Source organism: Pholcus phalangioides, unplaced genomic scaffold (genome assembly GCF_987345545.1).
Source record: "Pholcus phalangioides strain wild (caught in Gottingen) unplaced genomic scaffold, Ppha-v1.0 ptg000017l_1, whole genome shotgun sequence".
Classification (NCBI taxonomy): domain Eukaryota; kingdom Metazoa; phylum Arthropoda; class Arachnida; order Araneae; family Pholcidae; genus Pholcus; species Pholcus phalangioides.
The window spans coordinates 30911158-30936124 of NW_028301610.1; the positions used below are offsets into that span (position 1 = coordinate 30911158).

Genomic DNA, 24967 nt, shown 5'->3' on the forward strand with positions numbered 1-24967 from the left:
TATTAATTATGATTAGCTCATTAATCATTCTTACATGTTGAAAACAATGATATTTACAAACTACCAATTGTATCTATAGCAGTAATGTAACTAATTTCAAATAATTAAGAATCACAGAATTTCAAATAATCAAAATTTGGAAAAAGCAGGGTCGGTAAAAAAACCAAAAAACCAGGTTTTTTTGGTTTAAACCAGTTTTTTTGTTTTAAATAGTATTAACATTAAAAACAATGAAATTTCTGAAAAATCATTCAAACTTCTAATAATTAACTAAAATGAAATGGTTATTAATGTAATTAACACTATTCCCATACTAATTAATCAATAAATATTTCTTACATTTTAACAAAAACCAACTTTTGCAATTTAATTATTTTTTGCTCAACTCAATGGATTACTGTGTGTTGGAAAATTCTTTCAATGTTATTAGTAATCATATAGTATATAAAGGTTTTTCTCCAGTTACTTTCAGTATGCTTAATTAGGAAGCTATTTTGAAAAAAGTAATAAAAATTAAGTGAATATAATGTATTTAATGAAGCATAAATAATGCAGATTAATTAGCAATGATTTACGATATACAGGGTGATTATAACTAAGGTTCTGATTTCAAAACACTGTAAAAAAAGAACGATTGTCAAAATGACTTGAAAATTGACATGAATATTCCTGAAAAATGCAATTTTATTTGGTAAAGGGGAAAAAATACTTAAAAATGTAAAATTAATGACATCATCCAACACGTGGGAAATTTGCTCGCAGAATGAAAACGATAGCCAGTCATGGCAAAATGATACCTTAATTATAGCATTCCACGAGTTCATAATTCATGGAAACATCACAGAAAACGAAGTAATTGAACAAATAACTACAACTTACTTAAGAAATGTTAAATATGTTGTCCAACCTGAGGTTGAAAGCACAAAAATTGTTGTTCAACAACAGAATCGGAGTATGCCATGGTCATGATGTGGATGTGCTTGCAATTCAGCTTCATTAAACCAAACGCGCCCCCATGTTAATATTCCTGAGGAACTTCTAACATATAGGGGATGTGCTGGAGATTGCAATTCACCAAATTTTGCAATCTGACCACTGTTTATGACATTTTGAGGTACCCCCAACAGCCAGAAGTTAAAAGGGTTAAGGTGCATCCTGTCAAAATGGGTTTTCAGCAGCTGCTTTGCTGGTATTGCAATGTGCATCTTGATAGAAGTTCTATCCACACACTGATGCTGTGGAAGTGCCAAAACGATGTGGTTGCACAAGATAGATTATACTGCTGGCCAAGTACAGCATCATCTACCTGCACATTTTGCACTACTTGCATTTTTTTTTTCCTTTTGCGAAAGAAACTTCCATTGCTTCAGGAATATTCATGCAAATTTTCAAGTCATTCTGACCAGTAGTTCTTATTGAATAGTTATGGAATCAAAACTTCAAATTATAATCACCCTGTATATAGCTGATTATTTTTCATAAATCTGTTATTATTATTCAGTAGAACCCTGATTAACTGGGCTTAACAGTGTGAAAGTATAAAAAAAACTACTATTGAATATTAAGACTGGGAGATATACAGTAGGAGACGTGCTACTTCTTATGGGAAAGAAAATGAAAATGTATGTGAGGTAATGTAACTACTAGTACACTGGTCTTTGTCCTTTAAGAACCGCTGATGTCTTTATTGGATTATAGGACCACCTGCCCCTAGCATGATGGTGTCACTACTGTTGCTGCTTCTTTGTGAAGGGAAAAAGAAACCCTGTGAGATTACATTTACACCACTACATTTAGATGTGTGATGCAATCCTTATTCATGAATTTGCTAAAGATAGAGCATCAGAATGTAGCCAAAGGTTAGAAAATGTTGTAAGAATGAGAAATTTTGGCTTTTGTATATAACTTTAAATAACTAAGATACTTCATATGAAAAATATATATATATATTCTGGCCACTTTTATTAGACTTTTTGAAAAAAACCGCTTATAAAATCTTATGTCATTTAAAGATATACCATCAGAATGTACCCCAAGGATATAAAATGTGGTAAAAATGAAACATTTTGGCTAATAATGAACCAATATGATATTTTTCAAGGAAAAAAATTATATTTAGGCAACTTTTATTTGATTTTTTGAAAAAAACCACTTGGTTAAAACCAAGGTTTAAACCAACGTGGTTTAAACTAAACAACCCTGGGAAAAAGTGTCGACAAAATTCTTGTTCATGCATTCACTCACAAGCTAAGCATTTTCCTCCTCTGTACCACCTTTTTTTTCTTATTTTCACCATCTAACCATAATCATACTATCAAATGATCTCTGAAAGCTGCAGTACATTCAAAGAGAAAGTACTATTCTAATTTCCTGTGAATAATCCGGAGGATATCCAAAAAAAAAAATTTTATTTTTTACACTCGGCAGAAGTGGTAACACTGTAGGCAATGCAAAGATATTTTCAGTGTTTAGAAACAGGATGAAAAATATGAATCAAATTTCCAATTTTCACTCTTTTTAGCTTTTATCCTTTGTAACCAGTTTTTTTTTAAGAAATGCCGTATATTCTATGATATTTCATCCTATATATACCTTTGCCACCTTCTAAGAGAGTAATGGAAATAAAAATCTGTGAATGCAAGCTATACACAAATTTTGTGGGCAAATATACAAAACATTACGACAATCTGTGGTCTAACAACAGTTTGATTCACAATGGTACCAGTGGTTAATTTTGAAAATAGGGCCAATTTTTATTTTCTTTGAGGGGGACGCACTTTTACTCAAAAGGACTCGGGTAAATCAGAGTAGAGAAACATCTGTGTGGCACTAGACAGAATCAGTATAAATATTACAAATCAATAATAACATACTAATAATAAAGTTTTTACAATGATTTTAAGATAAGTAAACTATCTAATTAAGCATTCAAAACTTACTTTTCTACACTAGAACGATCTTTTATTCGATCTTGATGTTGTTCATATCTCAATCTGAGAGCTCTAAATGTCTGTACATAATCAACTTTGTCTAAAACTTTACCAAAGCGCTCAACCACATGACTATACAGTGTTTTTATATCCTCCTGCAAAAAATTTCAAACATACAAACAATACACATTTAAAAATGACTCTCACATTTTTGCACACACTTAGGAGTACCAAAAGGCACAATAAATTTTGTTTTTACAGATTTGAATGAAATTGCAGTTAAATTTCTTCATACAGTCAAATCCCTATTTGACACTAATTCATGATGCAGTTCAGCATCATGAATTTTCAGTGAGTAAATCTATCATGTAGGGGAACCAAACTGTAATAACACTCCTTTTATGACAGGTCCGTCATTTAGGGGGGGGGGGCAAAGGGCCCCCCCCCCTGCCCTGCTCATGATGTCCGACTTCTCTGCTATCAAACTTGTATCTCTCCCATTCTTTCTTATGCAGCTGAGGTCTGGGGACCCCTACACCTCCAGTAATATCGACAAACTTGAATCTATCCAAAATAAATCAGCCCACTTTATTCATGACTGCTGGTCCTCTTTCAGTTTCATTTTCGATCTTAAACTCAAATTTATTCTCCACCCACTCGCTACTCACTGACTTATCTCCTGCTTAGCCATGCTTTATAAGACTACTCATCGTCATCTAAATCTTGATATGTCCGGTATTCTGACTAAGCCTTCCTATGTTTCCAATAGACTTGACCACCCCAAAAAATTAAAATCTATTTTTGCCTCTACAGACTGTTTTAAATACAGTTTTCCTAATACCATAGTTGAATGGAACAAGCTCCCCTCAACTATTGTTAACTCCCCCACAATCTCTGATTTCCGGTCAAATGTTACAAAACATCTGTGTGTAAATCCACCGTGTCCTCTTGTATAGGCCTTTGAAAGGCCAACAATATTGAATAAATAAATGTTTTTTAGATGTTCATTGATGGTGTGCACCATTTTCTGAGATATTGATCTAAGTTTCACAAAAGCATGATGCTTTAATTCTTATTTAATTTCAAAAGTAAAAGGAAATATTGTCAATCTTTTAAAAAAAAACTTTTTTGATGATTTCTTTCTACACAGGAACCAAAAAAAAACTTGATTACATGACTCCCAAAGTAGTATGTTAACATTCCCTAGCAGCACATTTCTGTAACTAACAGGGTTGGATTTTACTTGGGACAGTGGCAAAAATCAGCCACAAATTTGTAAAAATTATTCTTTTCACTCAAGACATACCAAGCTTAGTTTTTCAATTATGAAATATTCTTTTCAATATAAAAACTTAAAAAACGTGAAACTTATAAAATTACATGGTATAAAAATGAATATTCAGCAACCAAAAATATGAAAACACATCCAAATAAAATATGCATCATCCATATTTGTTATGAAAAATTCACAAGTAAAAGACTATGTTTGTTTATTTATTTATTTATATAATTAAAAACAGATAAATCCTATTTTTTAATTCTTTGAATTTTTACCAGTGGCAAAATATTTGCTTTATTCAAATAAAATATGCATTGCCCAGAGATTTGTCATAAAAAATTCATAACACTTCATGTATTTATAAAATTCAAAACAGTTAAATCCTATTTTTAAATTATACAAATTTTTGCCAGTGACAAAAATTTTTGCTTCATTCCAATAAAATACACATCTAGATTTGTTATCACAAATTCATAAGTAATTACTTATAGACTTTATAATTACTTATTTATAGAATTGAAAACAGATAAATACAATTTTTTAATACTATGAATTTTTCCCAGATGGCAAAATTATTTGCTTCATCCAAATAAAATGAGCATCACAACCAGACTTGTTATAAAAAAATTGATAAGTATAAGGCTTTATAATCATTTATTCATAAAATTTGAAACAGATGAATATAATTTTTGAATTCCATGAAATTTTACTGCAGCAAAAACTTGCCAACCCTGGTAACTAAATCCATGCATTTTGTGTGGGAAGCTTGGGAACTTTTTTATTGCTCCTTCTATATTATGTGTCCCTTTTTACCATCATCCTGTAGCCAATTTATCAACCATTAGTATTAGGCTGAGATCCCACCGAAGTTTTTCGCCGCTCCTCAATCTGCCGTGAGATAAGGAATTTCGTGGTGAACACCCATAGCTTTTTTTTCCATAAAGTGTCACATGACATCCCGGGGTTGAATAAATTATTTAGCGCCAAATCGAAGTTGTGTCTGATTAATGGGCTAATTAGTTTTCGCAAAATGGTTAGATAATACAAAAAATTTTTAAGTGGTAAAATGATTTCAATTTGTGATACAATATTTGAAGTTTGAAATTAGTTCAAAATTAAGGAAAGGCATTGAAATTAGAAAAAAAATTCCTTATGCAAATGAACAAATTTTATAAGCAGGAAAAAATTATTTTTTTTATCGATATTTTTTACTGTTATCAGTTCAAACGAGCCAATCAAAGAATTATTTTGTGCCAAAATGTCATTCCTTGAATTTTCCTTCTTGCCAAATTCCTCAGCAACCTCAATTAGAAACTTATATGGTAGAGGACGAACCCAAGCCATCAAGCCTAGAAGAAAATACTTGGTCCTGGCCTGGCCATCGTAGAGGGCTCACGAGCCACCAAACCTTTAAGAGAAGACATGGTCCATGACCTGGCGATTGGCCACAGAAGACGACAAAGAACTCACTAGAGCTACAAAGCCATGGACGTAAATTTCGTACAATAGGAATTTTCATCATAATTTTTTCAAATCTGTATGTACTTTTTGTTTGTCTTTTTTTTAATATATGTTTTATATCCATATATTATTTATATATGCACAATAAAGCACCCGACACTGCCCAGCCCCCTCATCCAGGGCAATGGCTGAGATTGACAATGGTCGAATGGTCAATAGAGCTTGGGTGGTGCATGGTATGAAGCAGTTGTAAGGTGAATTCAGCGCCCCTTCACGTCCAGTGATCGGGGCACCAGACCTGCCTGCTCCCCCCTAGTTGTGGTCCCGATTCCAAATCTTATTTATAGTTTTTTTTTCACTTCTGTGTAACACGAGACTTCCTTATTTGGGGCACGGCACATGTATTAAGACGACCCTGCTTTTATCTCTCAGTTTCAACGAGCGAAACAATAACATAATTTTATGAAGGCTGTCATAATCAGATTTGACTCTACATGTATGCATGAAAGAAAATGCACTCGTAAATTTACAGTTAAGTCATCCCCCCTCCCCCTCAAGGAAGCTAACAGGGTAATTCTTACTTTTTGTCTTTTCACCATTGCTATCTTAATGCATGGGCCTACGTGGGCATGGCCTGAGGGCCTCACAAAAATGAGAACCGGCTCAAAGTTTCTGTGAAAGAATTTGCTGTGTAGAGCTTCAGAAAAATCACTTGGCCGGAGGCTCCATCACGCTCTTAAGACGGGCCTCCTTTCCACACTACAAATTCATTTGTGAGAGCATGTAAAATATTTGGCCTGACCCCCAGTTCAGGATGCAAGGGCCCATGCCTAGGGGCCAAGGCTTTAGCCGGGGGACTTGGGGGGGCTGGTCCCCCTTAAAATGTGAGAAAATTACCAAAAAAAGGGAAAAAGATGGCCAAATCTATTGTTCTATCACTTTGGTCACCCCCCCCCCCCCCGAACAAAATTTCTGGATATGGGCCTGCTAGGGGCTCTGCAGCAGATTGTGTGGAGGGGGGGGGCAATAGTAAAAAAAATCAAACAACTAGACATTTTGAAATTAACATAAAAAAACTAAAGATTAATTATTAGACTATTATTATTTATTACTATCTTAATTATTTAGACTATTATTATTTATTACTATCTTAATTATTTAGACTATTATTATTAATTACTATCTTAATTATTTATTACTATCTTAATTATTTAGACTATTATTATTTATTACTATCTTAATTATTTAGACTATTAAACAAGATAATTTTTGCCAGTAATAATCTTAATTATGTAGCTTAGTTTGCTTTGGAAATATTCATATTTTTTCACAGAAAAAAATCCATCTAGTTTGAAAATACAGTAATAAAATCTCTAACCAGTCAGGTGGTTACGACGGCATATGGCGTCGAGCCAATTTTTAATCTAATTATTCAAATTTTGAGAAAATAATTAATAATTATTTCAATTACCATTATTATTATTATTATTTTGATGCAGACATGCCATTGACGCACTATAATGCTTCAAATACCCGGAATTTTCGAAAAGAACCCAGAAAAATTTTGTTCATGCGTCCTCCGGGACATGCTCTTTCCTAGTTCTAAGGAGAAAAAAGTAGAGAAAAACCTCTCCAACTTTTTTCCTTTTTCTAACCATGTATCATGATCTCATTACCTTGAAAAAGTAGTTTTACTACTTTGTACACTGTACTGTATTGATATACACGCGGGTTGTTGAAGAATAAGATGAGGGATATCTCTAGTTGCTTCCATGAATGAGGGGCAGTGTAATTGCCAAATTTTGGAGTTTTATTCCCCTGCAGATTTTCTTCCTTCTGGTTACATACCGGAAATTACGGTACTTTCGCGACTATCTGCCGGCATTTAAAGACAGCATCTATACGCCATAAATTTGCCTTGTTTCTACAATATTGCAAATTCATTTTTTTTTTTAAATTGTAAAGGATTGGAACGGCCATTCAAATTGTAAAACTTTCCCAAGATTTTGGAAAAAAACCGAATCTGTAAAAATTCAACCTTGAATATCCAGTTTTGTCATCTAGCTGCTATGTGGTATTCATCATTCTGTATCGCGAAAATCATGGGTGTGTACGCAGAATCGGCTTTTGGAGGGGCACAAGGATCTAATTCTTCACAGAAAGTTTGGGTCACTGACACTCTTAGGTAAATTAACAGGTAGTAAAAAAAAAATTATTTTATTCCAATATTTTAATTCTCTACAAAAATACTTTTAATTTTTGATAATCAGGGAGGGAGGGAAGAGGTTCTTTATAACCCCCCCCCCCCCCAGAAATTTTGCTATTGGTGAAAATCCGGGTTTGGAACCCACGATTGCACAATGGTAATCGGCTAAAAATGTGATTTTCTAAGGTTTTCAAATTTTGAGTTGGCTATTCCTTAGAAAAAACTTCTGGTTGCCACAGCGATCACACAGACCTACAACACAAATATGTATACATTAGACTTCAAATGCACGTATTGCCAGTTTGGAGGATAGATGCAGGGACGTAACCAGGAGAGGGGAGGGACAGGTGGACTAGAAGGGGGCACCAAATTCACCCTTTATAACTGCTTCTTCTACATTACACGGGTGTGCCAATGTGCTTGTGCGCATGTGCTTGCCCATTTGAGAAAGTATCTAATTGCGGTGCTAGATAGATGGCACCACATACTGAACACAAAACACACCAAATGCTGGCCACACACACATAAGTACACTGTTAAGTTTCTCCAACACAAATCTGACATAGCTCCCACATTCAGATGTGAAAATATGTGGCAGTTGAATGGTGACAGATCGGAGTGGTGGACCATCAGGGAGGAAAAATAAAATCATTTTACCAGGAAAAACAAAGTATGAATCGGGAATCAGAAGATAAATGTTTGAGAGAGTATGTAAAATGTAAATGTGTAAAATCAAAACGAAATGTAAAAATCAATCAGAAGGGAATTTATAGATTGATTTATTAATAAATATATAAATGTGTGCCTACAACTGTTAATTAAAGTAAGTGGATCCTGCTTATAATGTTTTGGGGTCATTCAAGTATTACGTAAGCATCGAGGGGAGGAGGGGGTTTCGGATTTGCTGACTTTTGATGACAACGGGGGGAGGTTTGAAGGTTGCTTACGCCATCAACCACCCTTTTTGAAGATATGAAATATTATAAGCTGCTGACAAAATTTTGCTGACAAGGGGGGAGGGGGGGTCAAAAATGGCTACAAATCTGCTTACGTAATACTTGAATGTCTCATTTTCAAAAAACCGTCATAAAAAATGTTGTAAATGGGAAAACACATTAAATGAGAAATCTTAGTGATAATTACTTTTTGTAGGACCACGGAAATAAGTTGTACTAAGTGGAAAAACATTCTAAATGGGAGGAACGTTATAAGTGAGATCAACTGTATATTTGTATATATGTGCAGAATTCCATACGTTAAATTCTCAGTGCTTATGAGCTTCTTTGCAAGCTTTTCCTACTAGGAGACAATGAAAGTAAATGAGCCTTTGGATAGAACATGTTTTTAGACATTAATTACTTGATTCACAGATACCTTCTCCTACACAGAACTTGGCCCGCCGCTCAGTCTTAACGAAGAAATATAAGCAGGTGATCAAAGACCTGGGGCATTGCTACAATAATTAACATAGAAGTATGAAAATTTGTCATAGTATACTCTGAAGTTTTTCCTGAATAAAGCATTCAAAATTTTTGTAATTCTCACTCACAAAGTTTCTGCACATATTTTTTAGCCTTTTTCTCATACAAAGGGACTAAAATAGAAATAATGTGAAAACTATGTGCCCTCAGTGATTCCTCTTCCTCCCCGCTTCACTACATATACCCTCAATGATTTGCCCACTTTTCCCATTCGAGGAGGCTGTATCCACTTATGGTCTGAGTAGGGTCCCCTTAATTGTAACCACACTGCATATTAGATTAAACAAAAGAGTGCAGTGCAAGATGTAGAAGATAGAAAATGAGTCGAGTATGTAAAAAAAAAAGTCATTTTTGCAACACACCTCAATAGAAATTCTGATGCTTACCACTTTGATGAATTCAAACATTTCCAGAATAGCAGAATCCAAAAGATTATATCTGCCATTGTTTCGTTTAAATGTTTCAACAACAGGAGCAAACAAATTTCCATTGATTATATATCTGTTATAAAATTCATCTTTAAGCCCTACGATCTTTCTCATAAACCTTAGGGCACCTTCAAAAATACACACAAAAAATACGTAAGTCATCTATAAAAACTCATGAATCGCAAGTGATATTGTTGAAAAAGGAAAAACAAAGTTCACACAATATTAAAAATTTACAAATATTTCTATTAGCTATTTTATTTCTTTTCTTTCTTTTTTTTTATAAATTAGCACATAACCACATTAACTTTTCAACTATGAAGTAGATGTCATTGAAAAAATATCAACTTCACCAATGATTATACAACTAATCTCCAAAGCAGAATGTGCCGAAAACTACAACCTACATTGCAGAAAAACCAGCGCTGCTGCACAACAATCTGCAAGAACTTCAAGAAAAGTGTTGAAAACACTGTTATGGGAATTTTTAGCACAGAACCTTTCTATTCGGAGGGCTCGTTGCAGAACAATGCAAAACATTCTGCTTTGGGGCAACTAATAAATATTATGTTGTACAATTACTTTTCTTTAACCTTCTACCGGCCGAATTAAGATTTGAATTGATTTACTAAATTTTTCTACATTATTTCCTCTTCTGATCCTTTAGTTTAGAAAAATATCAACCATAAAATTCATGAAAAAAATTTTCTTGTATGTTTTCTGGACTTGCCCATGTCCATAGAAACAACATTAAAATAAAAACAAAAAAATTAAAATTTTATTCTTCCGTAAAAATATGTAATTTAAAAAAACTAAATTTATGGCATAAGTGCTGAAATGAATGAAATTTTTGTTTTGTAAATTAAGTTTAGAATCTTATGCATTCAAGAAAAAAAAAAATCAAGTGCTATCATGATAGAAAAATATTTTTTTCTAATTAATAAAACTGATGTTCCCAATTGAGAACATTGGCCGTTAAAAGGTTATGATAAGAAATACAACAAATACAAAAAATTAGCAGTACAAAACAATATAACTTACATAAAACAAGGAATGTATGTTTAGATCGCATTAATATGAGAATTCTTCGCAATAGATCTCTATATAATATGTAATTCTTCACATGGTATGTATGATGCTCAACACAAAATGACAGTAACTCCAAAATCAAACCTAGAAGTTGAGCAGTTTGTCCATCTTCTGTAAAACAAAAAAGTCACATGCAATCATTTCTTTTATGAAATCATTGTTTTTTAAGCTCTGTAGACCAAAATTAGACTGGATGCACACCGGTTAGACACAATCAGACACAACAGCTTTAGACACACTTAGTCATTTTTGTTCACATTGATTTGTATGATGCAATGGTTCAATTTGTTTGACTAATCAGTGTGCATTGCGTCATACAAACCATCGTGAGCAATAATGATTAAGACAGCTTGTCTAAAGCTAGATTGTCTAGTCTTGTGCGCTCAGCCTTAGCCATAGATAATATTGAATGAAAAGGATTAGCATATTATGTAGGACAGAATTCATAGATTACATAGCTTGCCTCATTGGAAGTGTATACAAAGCACAAGTCATTGAGTTAAGATGTTCCTTTGTGCATAACATATTCAAAGTTTGTTGAACAATATATTTCTTATGGGGGGTGAATTTAAATTTTGGTTGTCATGATTATCAACTTGAGCAGTATGAAGCTGTATGTAAATGATCCTTTGAATATCATTTGAACAAAATTCAAAGTGTTACCTATTTCCTAGATTTTATACATAAATTATGTGCACAATAATAGTGGGTTTAACTGTAAGACAAACTGAGAGGTAATACAGTAATCTCTTAGTTATGTATCAGTGTGAGAGAACAACAAAAAAAGATGTATATATACCAAACAGGCATATAAGAATGAGAGAAAATGCACTTGAAAAAATATATATGCTATGCAAGTAGTAAAGTAAAATATAAACGTGGAATTTTTATTTAACACATAGGAAAATAATATTTCTTCATAGAAACCTACACATACGGCCCGAGGTTGCAATAATATCTTGTTATATTTGTAGTTTTCTAAAGTAACTTGATATTGAAGGCTTGTTTCGTTGCCATTCATACAATTTGAACAAAAGTAGCATCAGGTTTAGAATTTGTATTTAATCACTAAAAGTTTCTAGCACATTTTAAAGCTTTTGTAAATGTCAAAGATTTTTTTAAATTGTTTGTCTACTTCATCACTGTCATCACATATTTTCTTCGCAATATTCTGCAATTCTTATAACTCAGTTAACATGAAACTTTCTCAATTTATTTTCAATGCAATTGATAAGTTATCATTTACCCATTCTTAATTCTGAAACCCAAAAAAGCTAAACAGGCTAGAATGACTAGGCAAACACGACATGCAGTCTCTAGGAAAAACGAAAGCACACGATCTTTCTAAAACACTAACTATTATCATTCTATCATCATATCGATTCAACTAACCCCTTGAGTTGAAATTCTGAGCACCCATGGAGCAGTATGATTTATTGATACAGATAAGCTAACTGGACAGAGTGATGATGGAAACCAGAATCCCAATATGAGATTTATTAAGTACAAAAGAATCTCAAAAAAAGGATGCCAAATAGTAGCCACACTGTTTGGTCTAAAGTCATAAACCGCTATGAAGGTCAGAAAAGAAGAGAATGCACTCTTTTGGCACAGATACAACAAACATAGTTAGCCATTATAGCTTCTTCACACTGAAAATTTTTTTTTTAGATTCTTCATAAAAGTCTCTTTGAAAAAATAAAGCAAAATTGTCAGTGACAGAGATATATCACAAAAGAAGTGAGAAATATCTTATTATTCTATCTTTCCCCAGAAGTGCAGAAAATTATGTTATAACCGAGAGAAACAAATGAGAGGGTTTAAAAGTGAGAGATTACTTGTATGTGCATACATGATGAATACAGAGGCTTGAACATTTTGGCACAATTCAACACTTTTTGTCCCTATTCAGACTTTCATATTATAAAATATTGTCATTGTTAACTCAATATACAAATACAAGGCCAAAACAGGCAAAATCCCCAAATGACATAACAATTTTTCATTTATATTTTAAAAAGCAGAGATTTTAAAGAAGAGCATCTTACCTTTACTCGGTTTTTCCTCTGTAGTATTTGCCAGGAGAGGAGATATTAAGACATGCATGCAGTGCTTGTAGAAGTAATTCAAAAAATCTGATTTCTTTTACGGCAATTGATTATAGGGAAGAAAAAGTCAGAAATTAATACATAAGTCAATTTTTAAAATAATTTGAAATGGGAAAAATCCACAATTTTTATAAAAACTAAAGGTTTACAGAATACATGCAAACAAAACCTGTGCCTAAAAACATAATATACCATATATACTCATGTATAAGCCGACCCCATCTACTTCTAGGACCACCAAAACCGCAATAAGTTGAAAACCTGTGTATAAACCAACCCCAAAAAATCCATGCATTTTAGAGAAAAAAAAATCTTATATTTTCATGCAAAATGAATAGTTTGCGGAGATTTACAATAGAAAATGACTCGAAAATTTTAATCCATTTCTTTTGAGTCTCAAGCTCATTGTAATCCATCAGATCATCATAGGGGGTGTGGCATCTTGGTTTTTATCTTCATCTGGGCTGTCATCACCATTGCACTTTCAAAGAGAATATCATCTTCAGTTAAGTCCATCGCATTGCTGATGCAACACTTTTTGAAGGATTAGCAGAAACAGAATTCCATGCCTCCTGTACCCATTGGCACACTAGGCCAATGTCATGTTTCTTCAAGGCATCACTTTTTGTAGTTTCCTTATCATCGGAACTCATCCATTCGATCCACAAATTGCTCAAATAGCTTTTGAGAGGCTTGTCGATGCTCACATCTAAAGGCTGTACAATCGACGTTAGCCCACCTGGTATCAAAGCCAATGATGTTTTTGATTTCTTTGCATCGGCTTCAACATTATCAGTTCCGTAGGCTTTGAACATATCCCATACCAATAGTGTCGGATTCTCCAACAATGCTACAAAAATGACTACTTACTGTGGGGGTCAATATTTTCTCATCAAAAACTGACCTGAGTATAAGCCGACCCCCACTCGAAGAACGAATTTTTCCACAAAAAAAAACTTGACTTATACACGAGTATATATATACATATATAGCCTATACGATATTACATTAAAAAAATATGCAATAGCATTAAATTGTCAAACAACTGAAATACCCAAAATTCTCTTTACAAATTTGATTTTTCTTTTTAACTAGATGTGCAGATTTTATTGGCGAGTTTATAATATCTTGAGCAGCAAACATAAGAATACACATGAACATGCAATTTGAAAGCTGAATTGTTTTTTAACTGTGCACTCATTTAGATTTTATATTGTACTGTATATAGGTACGTGGCAGGGTACACACTGGAACAATGCAAATGACATCAATGTAATATGCAACGTGATAAGAATGTTGCCTGGACCTATTAAGATGCTTTGTTGCCCCAACTGTTATAAGTATCAGTGTATCACTATCATAGTAGACCAGAAAATAATTGATTTGGTACTCCGTTATGTTTTCAGGAACTGTAGGATGTCCTTTTTTGTCATGTCAGTGTCAGGGATTGAAAGTAATGTTATCTGAGTAGCTATATTGCTGAGAGCAGTCATAACTGTTTGATTCTTCAAACACTGATTGGGACATTCTCAAATTAGGCAATCGGTCATTTTGTGTTTTTCTTGTTCTCGTGAGTCTACTTAGCGTGTTTTTAATTTTTGTGTCATATTCTGCTGTGTTTTCTTTTTTTCTAGCACATCTTTGGATTCCGAGATAAGTGGTTTTTTTTTATTAATTTTATTGTTTTTATTTGTCTCAATTTTTTTCTCTCTCGCTGGTATTTTTGGTTGATTTAAATTTTATTTTCTCTCTCTCATTTCATTTTCAGTTTATTTTCGCCAGGTTTATGACCGTTGCTTTTGTCGATAAACAACTGTTTTGTGCCATTTTTTCGTGTTCTTTCCCCGTTTTTTTGATATATTTTCGTGAGTTTCTGGGCATTAGTGTTTGCGAACGGTTTCCTGGGTCATTTTGGGTCCTATTGTTTTAGGTCAGTGGACAGATATATATATAGTTGGCTAATTTTATTAAGTATAAATTGCACTTTGTAGCTTAATACTTTTTTTGAGTGTGTTGTATTCTTTTATTATATATTTTCTTTGTGATTTTACTTAATTTTTTCGTACAATCTCCTGCGTATATTTCGCATTGTAATGTATTTTAATTTTTTTTAATTTCTTGTTAACGTTTCTCATTTTCCTATTTTTAATTATTATTATCTAGTTTAGCAATAGTGTTAGTATGCCTCGACCTTGACTAGTGTTGTGTAGAGCTTGCGACGGGAGATTTCCCTGATGTAGGGGTATAGTAGCCGATAGTCTCAATTGTAAAGGGTGCTTGGATAGAAGAAGGTTGGAACTCAAGGTCGAAGCCTTACGGGAAAAAGTTAGGGTTCTAGAGGGCCTGGTTGATGAAGAAGCAATCTCCACGAACAACGACAGTTTAGAGGGCGAATAGGTGGTCGTGGATGAGATAGAGGGGGATAGTGATAGGGGTTTAATCAACGGCGATTCTATGGTTAGGGAACTTGGGAACAGAGTGTGTAGGGATATTCGGGGTTTCGAGCGCTGTTGTCTTCCTGGAGGGAAGATTGGCAACGTTCGAGACGTTTTTCATCGCCGAAAGTTGCCCTTGCGGGTGATTCGGTGGGTGGGAACAAATCAGGTAGGAGCGAATATTAGTGAGTCTCTGTCAGAGTACCGGGATTTACTATTATCCGCTAGGGAGGGGGGGGGGGTTCACATGTGGCAGTGATTCCAGTGCTGCCAAGGGGTAGTAGAGGGTATAGGAGTAGGATCCAACAATTCAATATAGGCCTGAAGGACATTTGCTCCTCACTTGGGGTCATGTTTTTGGAGCTTCCCATATTTACTGATAGGTGGCTTCGTTCAGATGGGATCCATCTAAATAAGAGGGGGGTCTGGGAAGTTTACGATAGTCTTAGGTTAGGTTTTTTACTCCCAGACCATGTAGTCTGGAATGCGGGTTAGTTAATGGAAACCATAACAGTACTGATGGGGAATTACCCACCACTGACTTGAATGGCTTCTCGATTGACAATAAATCACCGGGTAAATTAAAATGTGTGCTAATTAATGCCATGAGCTTGGGTAATAAGAAAGATTTTTTAGAAACTATGATGGTTGTGGAGGGCCTGGATCTTATAGCCATTACTGAATCTTGGGCAAAGGATCGGGATGAATCTTTCTTACACATCTCAGGATACGATGCTTTTTTGAGAAATAGATCGTATAGGAAAGGGGGTGGAGTGTTGATATACGTAAAATCATGTTTGAAGGCTAGAGAGTATAACGTGAAGAGAAGTGATATTGAAACTGTATAAGTTGAGCTTGAGAACAAAAGACTTCATAAACTTATTGTTGGGGTTTGTTACAATCCACCGAATAGGGATCCAAACTACGTCGCCAAATTGCATGTTGAAATTTCCTACATGTGTAAGCGTAAGAGGGTTCTCATACTAGGGAATTTCAATTACCAGGGTATCGATTGGGAGAACCTTTCAGATAGAGATCAATATGAAAGAGACTTTCTTAAGTTGGTGCTCGATAGTTTTTATATCAGCATGTATCAGAAGCCACTAGGGGTACTGCTATTTTGGATTTAGTTCTCATTAGTTCTGAGGATCTTATTGAACATGTTTCGGTAGGGGAAGAGTTTTCTTCCAGTGATCATCGTATCGTCAGATTTCACTGTAACTTTTCCTCGGGTAAGGTTGATAACAAAAGACTGGTTCCTTGTTTTCGAAGAACTAACTTTGATGTTCTGAGAGGAAGGTTAGCGGAAGTTTTCAAAGACCGGTTGGAATCAGTAGGGGTGGTAAGTCAATGGGAGGAATTTAGTACGAAACTGTCTTCTGTTTTGCGCAACGTCATACCCTTTATTCGAAAAAGGCGTGTTTGTACATTGCACCCTCTATGGTTCACGGATAGCGTGCGTAACCTCTATCTTGAAAAGAAAAGAGCCTTCAGGGAGTATACAAGTGGACGAGGTGACCTATCATTGTTTACTGATAAAAGAAGAGTGTTGAAGAAAGCGATCAGGGATAGTAAAAAGGAAGTTGAATCTAGGTTAGCAGATAGCATTGGCTCTGATCCGAAATCATTTTTTCGATACATCAATAATGGATGTAAGGGGACAGTTGGCCCCCTCTCGATAGGAGGGTCTAGGTTAGAGAGCAATGGTGACATGTGTAGGGCTTTCAATGACTTTTTCGCATCGGTTTTTAACAGAGATAATGATATTCAATATCATGGGGAAATGGGTTGCATGGGGAAATAAAATCCTCAACCATATTCAAGTGGAAGATGTGGAGGTCCTAAATCTTCTAAAAAATATATGTGCGAGCAAAGCACCAGGACCAGATGATATATATCCCAGGGTCCTCAAGGAATGTGCTAATGAATTGTGGGGCCTAAGAATGGTAGTAGAGAAGCGGTGTCAAATTATCGTCCAGTGAGTTTGATGAGCTCCCTCTCGAAAATTTTGCAAATTATCTTCAAAAGGCAATTTGTGAAGTGGATAGATGAGAATAATGTATTGTCGGATAATCAGCATGGGTTCAGGAAGGGAAAGTCATGTGTAACTAACCTCCTTTGCTTCTATGATCACGTGACTAACGCTTTGGGTAAGAGCAAAAATGTAGATGTTGTTTACCTTGATTTTCAGAAGGCATTCGATCGGGTCCAACACTGTAAACTCTTGAAGCGTTTACACGAGATTGGAATTGGAGGCAACTTGCTGAATTGGATAGAATCGTGGTTAAGAAATAGGTCGCAACGAGTTATGGTGAACGGGGAATTCTCTGGTTGGACAGACGTCACAAGTGGAGTTCCTCAGGGAAGTGTCCTTGGCCCCATACTTTTTTCACTTTTTATCGACAAACTCGATCAGGGTATCGATGGAATTACTAGCAAATTCGCAGATGATGTGAAGCTAATGGGGGTAATCGGAAATGAAAGCGATAGGGAGTTGCTCCAGACCAACTTAAACAGGATTGCAGCATGGGCAAATGAATGGAGCATGGCATTTAGCGTTGATAAGTGCATGGTCGCTCATTTTGGTTCGAGCAACCCACGGTTCTCTTACAAGTTGAATGGTGTCACTGTCCCGGTTGCAGCTAGGGTCACCGATTTGGGAATTCTCATTGACGAGCGGCTTAGGTTTTCTGAACATTGTTCAGCGGTGGTCAAAAAAGCGAACAGAATGCTTGTGGTCTCATTTTCAAAAAGGTCTTTTTGCGTTCTCCTAAAGTCATTCTTCCGCTTTTTCGGGGTTTAGTTCATCCTGGACTGGAGTATGCTGTAGAGTTTTGGAGACCATACCTACAGAGGGATATAGACTTGGTTGAAGGGGTGCAGAGAAGAGCTATGCGTGTCCTTATTGGAACACAGGGCTTGATTTATGAAGAGAGACTTCATTTTTTGAATATGTTTACATTGGATGAACGCAGATGTCGAGGAGATATGATCGAAGTGTTCAAAATTTTCAATGGGATGGATAGAATGGACCATGAACTTTTAGTAAACCGCCAATCGACTGCTTTTACAAGGGGACACCAGTATCGATTGGTGAGGGACAATGCAAGGTTATGGTGTCGCAGGGAATTTTTCTCTAATAGGGTTGTTAATAAATGGAATAGCTTACCCCCGCAGGTAGTAAATTGTAACACGATTGACACGTTAAAAAAGAAATACGATAAACATGTTGGGGTAAATCGAGAAGCTATTCATACTTAGAATAAGACAACCATAAGTATTCTTTATGGGCATTGTATAATATTTTATCATGTGTATATATTGTTTATAATTTTTGTTAATTGCATTTTTAATTGGGTTGCTTTATTTTTGAAATATATGACATCCATACTTGTTATGGGCATCTTTTTCTCAGCCACCTCGCTGGGCATTTTGCCTGTTGTGGTGTTGTATTTGTATTTTCTGAGGTGAATATACTGCAAGAGGATTTCCAACAGAATCTTAGTGAAGTAATAAAATAGATGAATGTTGCCAAGAACTATCAACATGCTCTGTCTCCCCAACTAATAAGCATCACTATCATACTAGTATGAAAAAGATTACTTGCTTCAATAAAGTTTTCATGTTTTTAAGAAAAAATGTGTGTTGCTTATTGTATTGTCTATCATTACTATGGTGTGCATCCCATCCATGATATTAGTCAATGATATATTAAGAGCCGACACACATGAAACAATATCATATTTGACACATCACAAATGGAAGACTGAGACCTTAATTCAACCTCGCCTGACTGAAACGTTAACAGCTGCAGAATGTTACAGAGAGCGGCAACTATCCTTTGTTCACACTTAAAAAACGGAAAAATAGACAATGTTTGAAATCAATCTTGTGCGTTCCTTATCTTCGGCTAATTAAAGTTGGTGAAAAAATCTTCATACTGGCGTGTATAATATAGATAAAAGCGTATTTCTCTCTTCCCCCTAAGTTGATATATACTGCATTCTACCTTACACATATATACAGGGTGCATAGCTAACAGCATGCAGCACAAATTACTAGCAAACCATTGATCCTACAGGCATACTTCCAATTAGAAAAAGTATCCAAATAACATGTAGACTTAAGGTATCTCATTCATGTTGCAAAGAGTTATGTATAGTTATTAAAATAAAAAAAATTGTCCTTTTATACGTACACCCTGTGCTCAAAAACTGAATTACAAAGTTGTTGTCTTCCTCTAGTTTAAGGCAAAAAGAAATGTGTTTCTAACTGCAACATTTGCTGATATATTTGAATTCAAAAAATAGAGAAAAGTTGAGGGGAAAAAACAAGATAAATGGAAGTAAAACGCATTTTAACCGTAATTTGGCTGGCACTTGAATTTTTAAAATTTTTCAAGCCCTAGTGTACAGTATATATTCAGAGCAAAAACTCAAGTCAGTTTTGGCTCATATAAGTCATGAACCTTTGGTTATAGAACAAGCTTGTCCCTTAATATTCTGTTCTTTCCCTGATGATCACAGCGATTTTTAAATTAACATATCTCAGCTAATATTGCACTTAGAAACATGTTTTTTTCCCCTGTAGTTGTTGTGCTCAAGAGAGACAGCACAACAACTTTGTTATAGGACAGGAGGTTATAGGATCATACAAAATATTTTGTATCTCGATACATATACATTCCCTAGTTAAATAAACAGCATATCTAAAATAGACATGTTATTTGGATGCTTTTTCTAATTAAAAGTATGTTTTTAGAACCAATGCTTCATGAGTTATTGGAGCTGAAATGTACTCAAGTTTTCACCCTGTATATACCTACATAAAATGTTCTTTGAATATCATCATAACAAACTTTCACTATACACTCATATGATTTAATCTTGTAATACTAAAGAGGGCTGTTTGGATTGCCAGAAAACTTGCAGAATATGTAGAACATGCTAGAGTGTTTCTCAACTGCTGGACAGTGGCCTGGTACTCTGACATCGTCAACCTGGGATATGATTTGATTCAGTTTCATCATTCATTTATTTATTTTTCTCATTAGTCATGTCCATGACCAGGCCTTCCACTCACAAAAAAATAATCAACTGGACTGTGGACTTATCAAGATTGTGGGGAACCACTGTCAGGGCTCCGACTAAAACATTAGAAAAAATAGGATGGGGTACCCCCCCCCCCCCCAACAACATAATCATAGCACACAAATGTTTTTTTACTTATAAGTTCTTTAAATAAAAAAATTTTAATAGAACTATTTCGGCATCCTTTTAGATTGATTGGAGCCAAAGCAAAATGGCAGAAATGACTTGGTAAGAAAAGTAATTTTGGGCCAAATCAGCATATACTAGCAACTACAAATAATTCTTTTCTACCTCTTCTCACAATATATATTACACCCTTTTCTTTGAAGAGTCTCCAAAGTCCAATCTGTCAACTCTCTTCCTCGATGCACAGCAAATTATGTGAAGACGCATAAGTTTTTTAAGAATATGGCGCTCCTTCAAGGCCACTTCCAAAAAGTGCAGTGCAAAGTATGTAAATTACAAAGTCAAATTTAATTAAGCCAAGGTAAACTGGGTGGTTTTATTGCACTGCCCATTCTTTTTTAAAGGGATTTGTTTACATTTTACTGTTCAATTCATCATCATTTTTGACAAATAAAGCACTTTCGTTTCTAGCTCTTTACAGAGCTTTGTATACATTGGGCATCAGAATCATCAAACCTAGAATCGACCTATGTATCAAATTTCTTTGTTATGCAAACTGTTGTTTCACCTACACAAAAAATGCACACCATAATTTTGAATGATGAATGTCAGTTACTATACAGTAGTAGTAAATACAAAATTATATTTTACTATTAAAGTTATTATATTTTACTATTAACGTTTCTAATAACTCCTCAAAACATTGACACAAAATGAGTTTTCGATCCTTCAAACTAAACAAAAGAAAAATTAATAAACAAAAATCGTTTGCATACACCCCCCAAATAACCTGAAAAAATTATATAATTAATGATACTGCCAAAGCAGAAATTGTAATCTAGTACATTTATATTATTTGGTGATATATCAATATAATTCCCTCTTCATTTAAAAACAGCTATAGGAATTTTGTCGACAGGATTTGGTGGAAAAGTAAGACAAAACCTAAAAAGACATTTTACCAAAAGTAGGACAAGTGGGAGCCCTGCACTGTGCTAGAATATGTAAATTATTATTCATTCACCTCTCTATCTCAATGTATTTTTTCACAAACTCTCTATCTCTTACAGAAATTTCTTTTCTTTCAGGCAAATCTGACTTTTTTTTTTCTCGAGATGAAAGAAAGGATATTTTGATAATATTAAAACTCATTGTGATGACTTATTTTGTCAATCACAGGTGAATACTATAATTGACAGGGAGAGGGGAAGATAATTCACTTAAAAAAGTGTGGTGCCATAAGGAGAGGTGGACTATCATCCACCCCTTCCGCTCAAAGAGCCTGTATTTGTTCATAGATGCACAAAACTGATAAACATATTGGGGTTAACATCGAACAAAATGAATGGGTTGGGTCATGGACCAAGGATTGTGATGCCACCATCTGGATCAGATCTGGTGATTCACTCAAATTTCAGTGATTACCAGAACAATGCTGAAGAAGATAGTTCAGAACATTGGGAGCCATAACAATTACAGTAAAACCCTTCTTTCGCAAACACCAGCAAAGCAAAGAAAATTGTTTGTAGAGGAGTGATTATGAATCAGAGGTTTGAAATGCATACATTTATTACACAATAGAAATTATTATTTGGCCGTAAAAGAGGGGTGACCTCATCTGAGGGGTTTTACTTTAATCTCAAAATTTCATTTTTTTGATTTAGTGGAAATGAACAGTTTATCGCAAACTTGTGACACCTTGACTGATACTGAAACTATCAATGAATGTATGGCTGACTAACGTGACGAAAATATGGCAGAAGATGATCCAGAGGAATTCAATAAAAAAGTGATCATAAAAAATGCTGAATATGCTGTAAAAACCTTTTCTTTATCACTTTTGGTCATTTTCTGGAGCAAACCTGAGAAGGTAAAGTCAGAATTATTTAGAGCTCTTGCTTATGCTAAGAAGGCTCAAAAAGCAGAAATATGCATCAATTTAAGCTTATGAATTATTTCAACTAAGGTATGTAAACAAAAATTTAGCTGAACTAAAAAATGAATATATTTTAGTGCAAGGGAACTGTCATAGCTTGACCATAGTAAACTTTGAAACACTTGAAATAGTTTTAATAGTATTGTGTTCCAGCTGATGTTTTTAGAGTATAATAAGATTATAAATACCTTATCCTATAAATGATTGTGGTTTTAAATGTTTGTCTGTGACCTTGACAAAGATTTTCCAAGTAGTCACACATTACTAAAAAAATTGTGAGCTTATTTTTGCAGCATTTCTTCTAAACACTGCAAGTCAAGTGAACTATATTAAACAAATAAAATCTACGCAATCACCTGATGAACCATACCAAGTGTTCAATCATACCAATCACAGCGAATAAAGTTATTAATATTTTTCACAAATGGTAAAGCATTGTGTACCTTGAAAACAAAAAAGAATAGGCAGTGTCAGACACTGCCGCTGTTATTTCTGTGAAAATGCCAATCATGCATAATAAATTGGAAAAGATTTGCCATATGATTAGTATAGCACGTTGGATAATTCATTCAGAGTTGTGAGAAGCGGATCTTATTTCACATTTGGAATTCCGAAGAGAAGTGACAATGGACCACCTATGGATGAAGGAGGGGGTTAATTATTTATCCAGGTCCACATTGTCAACTGAAAAAAACATGTTGGGTCATTTGATGGCCATTATATTGTGTCTGCAACACAAGGACAGTGTGCGGTTTGTCAAAAAAACACTATGTATAAATGCTACCAATATGACAAACAGCTCCATCAAATATATATGTTTTCCTTCTTTTAGCATGGACATTAGCAAAAAATTAGAATTTGGATTTTCTACACTCATTTTTATGTTAAAAAACCAGTATGTATCGTAAATTCAAATTTGTAGTAGAAAATAGGAAATTTTGTATGATAACTGTACTCCAGAAATAAATAATTGTGAGAATATAGGCGATACTAGGTAATTAAAGTTCCTCATGGTGTTTCTCACAGTATACACGTACTAAGAAAAAATTTAGTGGAATTTTACGGTAAAAACTGACTTGGAGGAAAAAGTTTGAAAAATAATGTGCCAGGATATAACCCCCCCCCCCCCCATTTGTACACAAAATAATTCAAAAGTATAATTGTGTAACCTAAAAAACGTAATACATAGTAAAATTTAGTATTTTAGTTTTTCTCAATCACAATTTTCACCATTTTTTGCCGTATTTGGCTATATATGAATGTTACACAGATTCATTCTCTATTTACAACCCCTTACAAATTAGGTTTCTGGGCAGTTCGACTCATAACATAATATGCAGCTATATCGGCTCAGATTTTTTAGTTCGAAAAATTTGAGTACAAAACACAACAATAGTCAGCATAAACTTCTTTAGTACAAAAAATGGGGAAATAACAGACTCACATTTACAGTAGCAAGCATATTTTCAGGATCTAAAAGCAACCTTATAACTCCTGAAAGCTGTACAGCCCCACCTAATTCTACAATGGAAACAGAAACTTTTCAAAACAATCATATAGGTGAATATAAATAAAAGTATATACTTTAATAGTTTCTCAACAGTTTATATAAACAGAATTTTCTTTATGAATGATATTTGAGAAAAAAACTTGATTGATGCATTCTTCAGCGCAATATAGCTTTTCTTCTATATTTTGAAAAAAAACAACGTTCAAAGTAGCAATTATGAATACAAATTTATTTGTGAAACTTCAGTTATAATTGATGTATTATTTATTATTTTAAGAAGTGGGGAGGAAAAAAGGCCAGATAGAAGGTTTAATAACCAAATTGTATGACCCCCCCTGAATGCGCCCCCTGGCGCATGCACATAGATCTACTTAACCAGAAAAAACGTTTTTATTTCACTAAATCACTTGCGCACTTGCCAACTAAAGCCGTGTAAATGGCCCTTAACGTCTGAATACATTGTACCCTATTTGGCAACTTAAAATTTAGTTACCAACTAAATCACTTACTGCGTGTAAACGGACCTTAAATGCAACACAAGCTTTAAATCTTTTTTACAAGTTTTATCTCTTCAATTAGTTGATCTAGTGCAGAGAGGATGGTAATTGCAATTTTGTGTAAAAGAGGAGTTGGCAGCTCGAGATCAGTTTCAGGGTACCACTTTACCTTTTTTACACAAAATTGCAGTTATCCTCTCTGCACTGGATCAAATAACTGAAGAGATAAAACTTGTAAAAAAGATTTAAAGGTTGTGCTGAATTTAGGGAAGGCCGCATATTGAAGCCTGCTTGAACAGCATACAATAATTTTTCTTACTATTATTTCTGCACATAATTTGAGGTTCATATGCTAAAAGCATCTATATTTCTTACTGTTAATTACAGACTA

General features: G+C 34.4%; 1 protein-coding gene across 2 annotated transcripts in view; it reads right to left on the reverse strand.

Moving 5' to 3' along the window:
* LOC149072893 (serine/threonine-protein phosphatase 4 regulatory subunit 3-like) overlaps positions 1–24967 on the reverse strand; it is a 54825-nt gene that overhangs the window by 7683 nt on the left and 22175 nt on the right. For both annotated transcript variants that reach the window (XM_089246468.1, XM_089246467.1), the window contains exons 10-14: positions 24014–24090; positions 12923–13016; positions 10827–10985; positions 9744–9913; positions 2940–3085 (exon numbers count right to left, since the gene is read on the reverse strand). In XM_089246468.1, coding sequence (XP_089102594.1) covers positions 2940–3085; positions 9744–9913; positions 10827–10985; positions 12923–13016; positions 24014–24090 — 646 coding nt within the window. The remainder of the gene's footprint in view (positions 1–2939; positions 3086–9743; positions 9914–10826; positions 10986–12922; positions 13017–24013; positions 24091–24967) is intronic.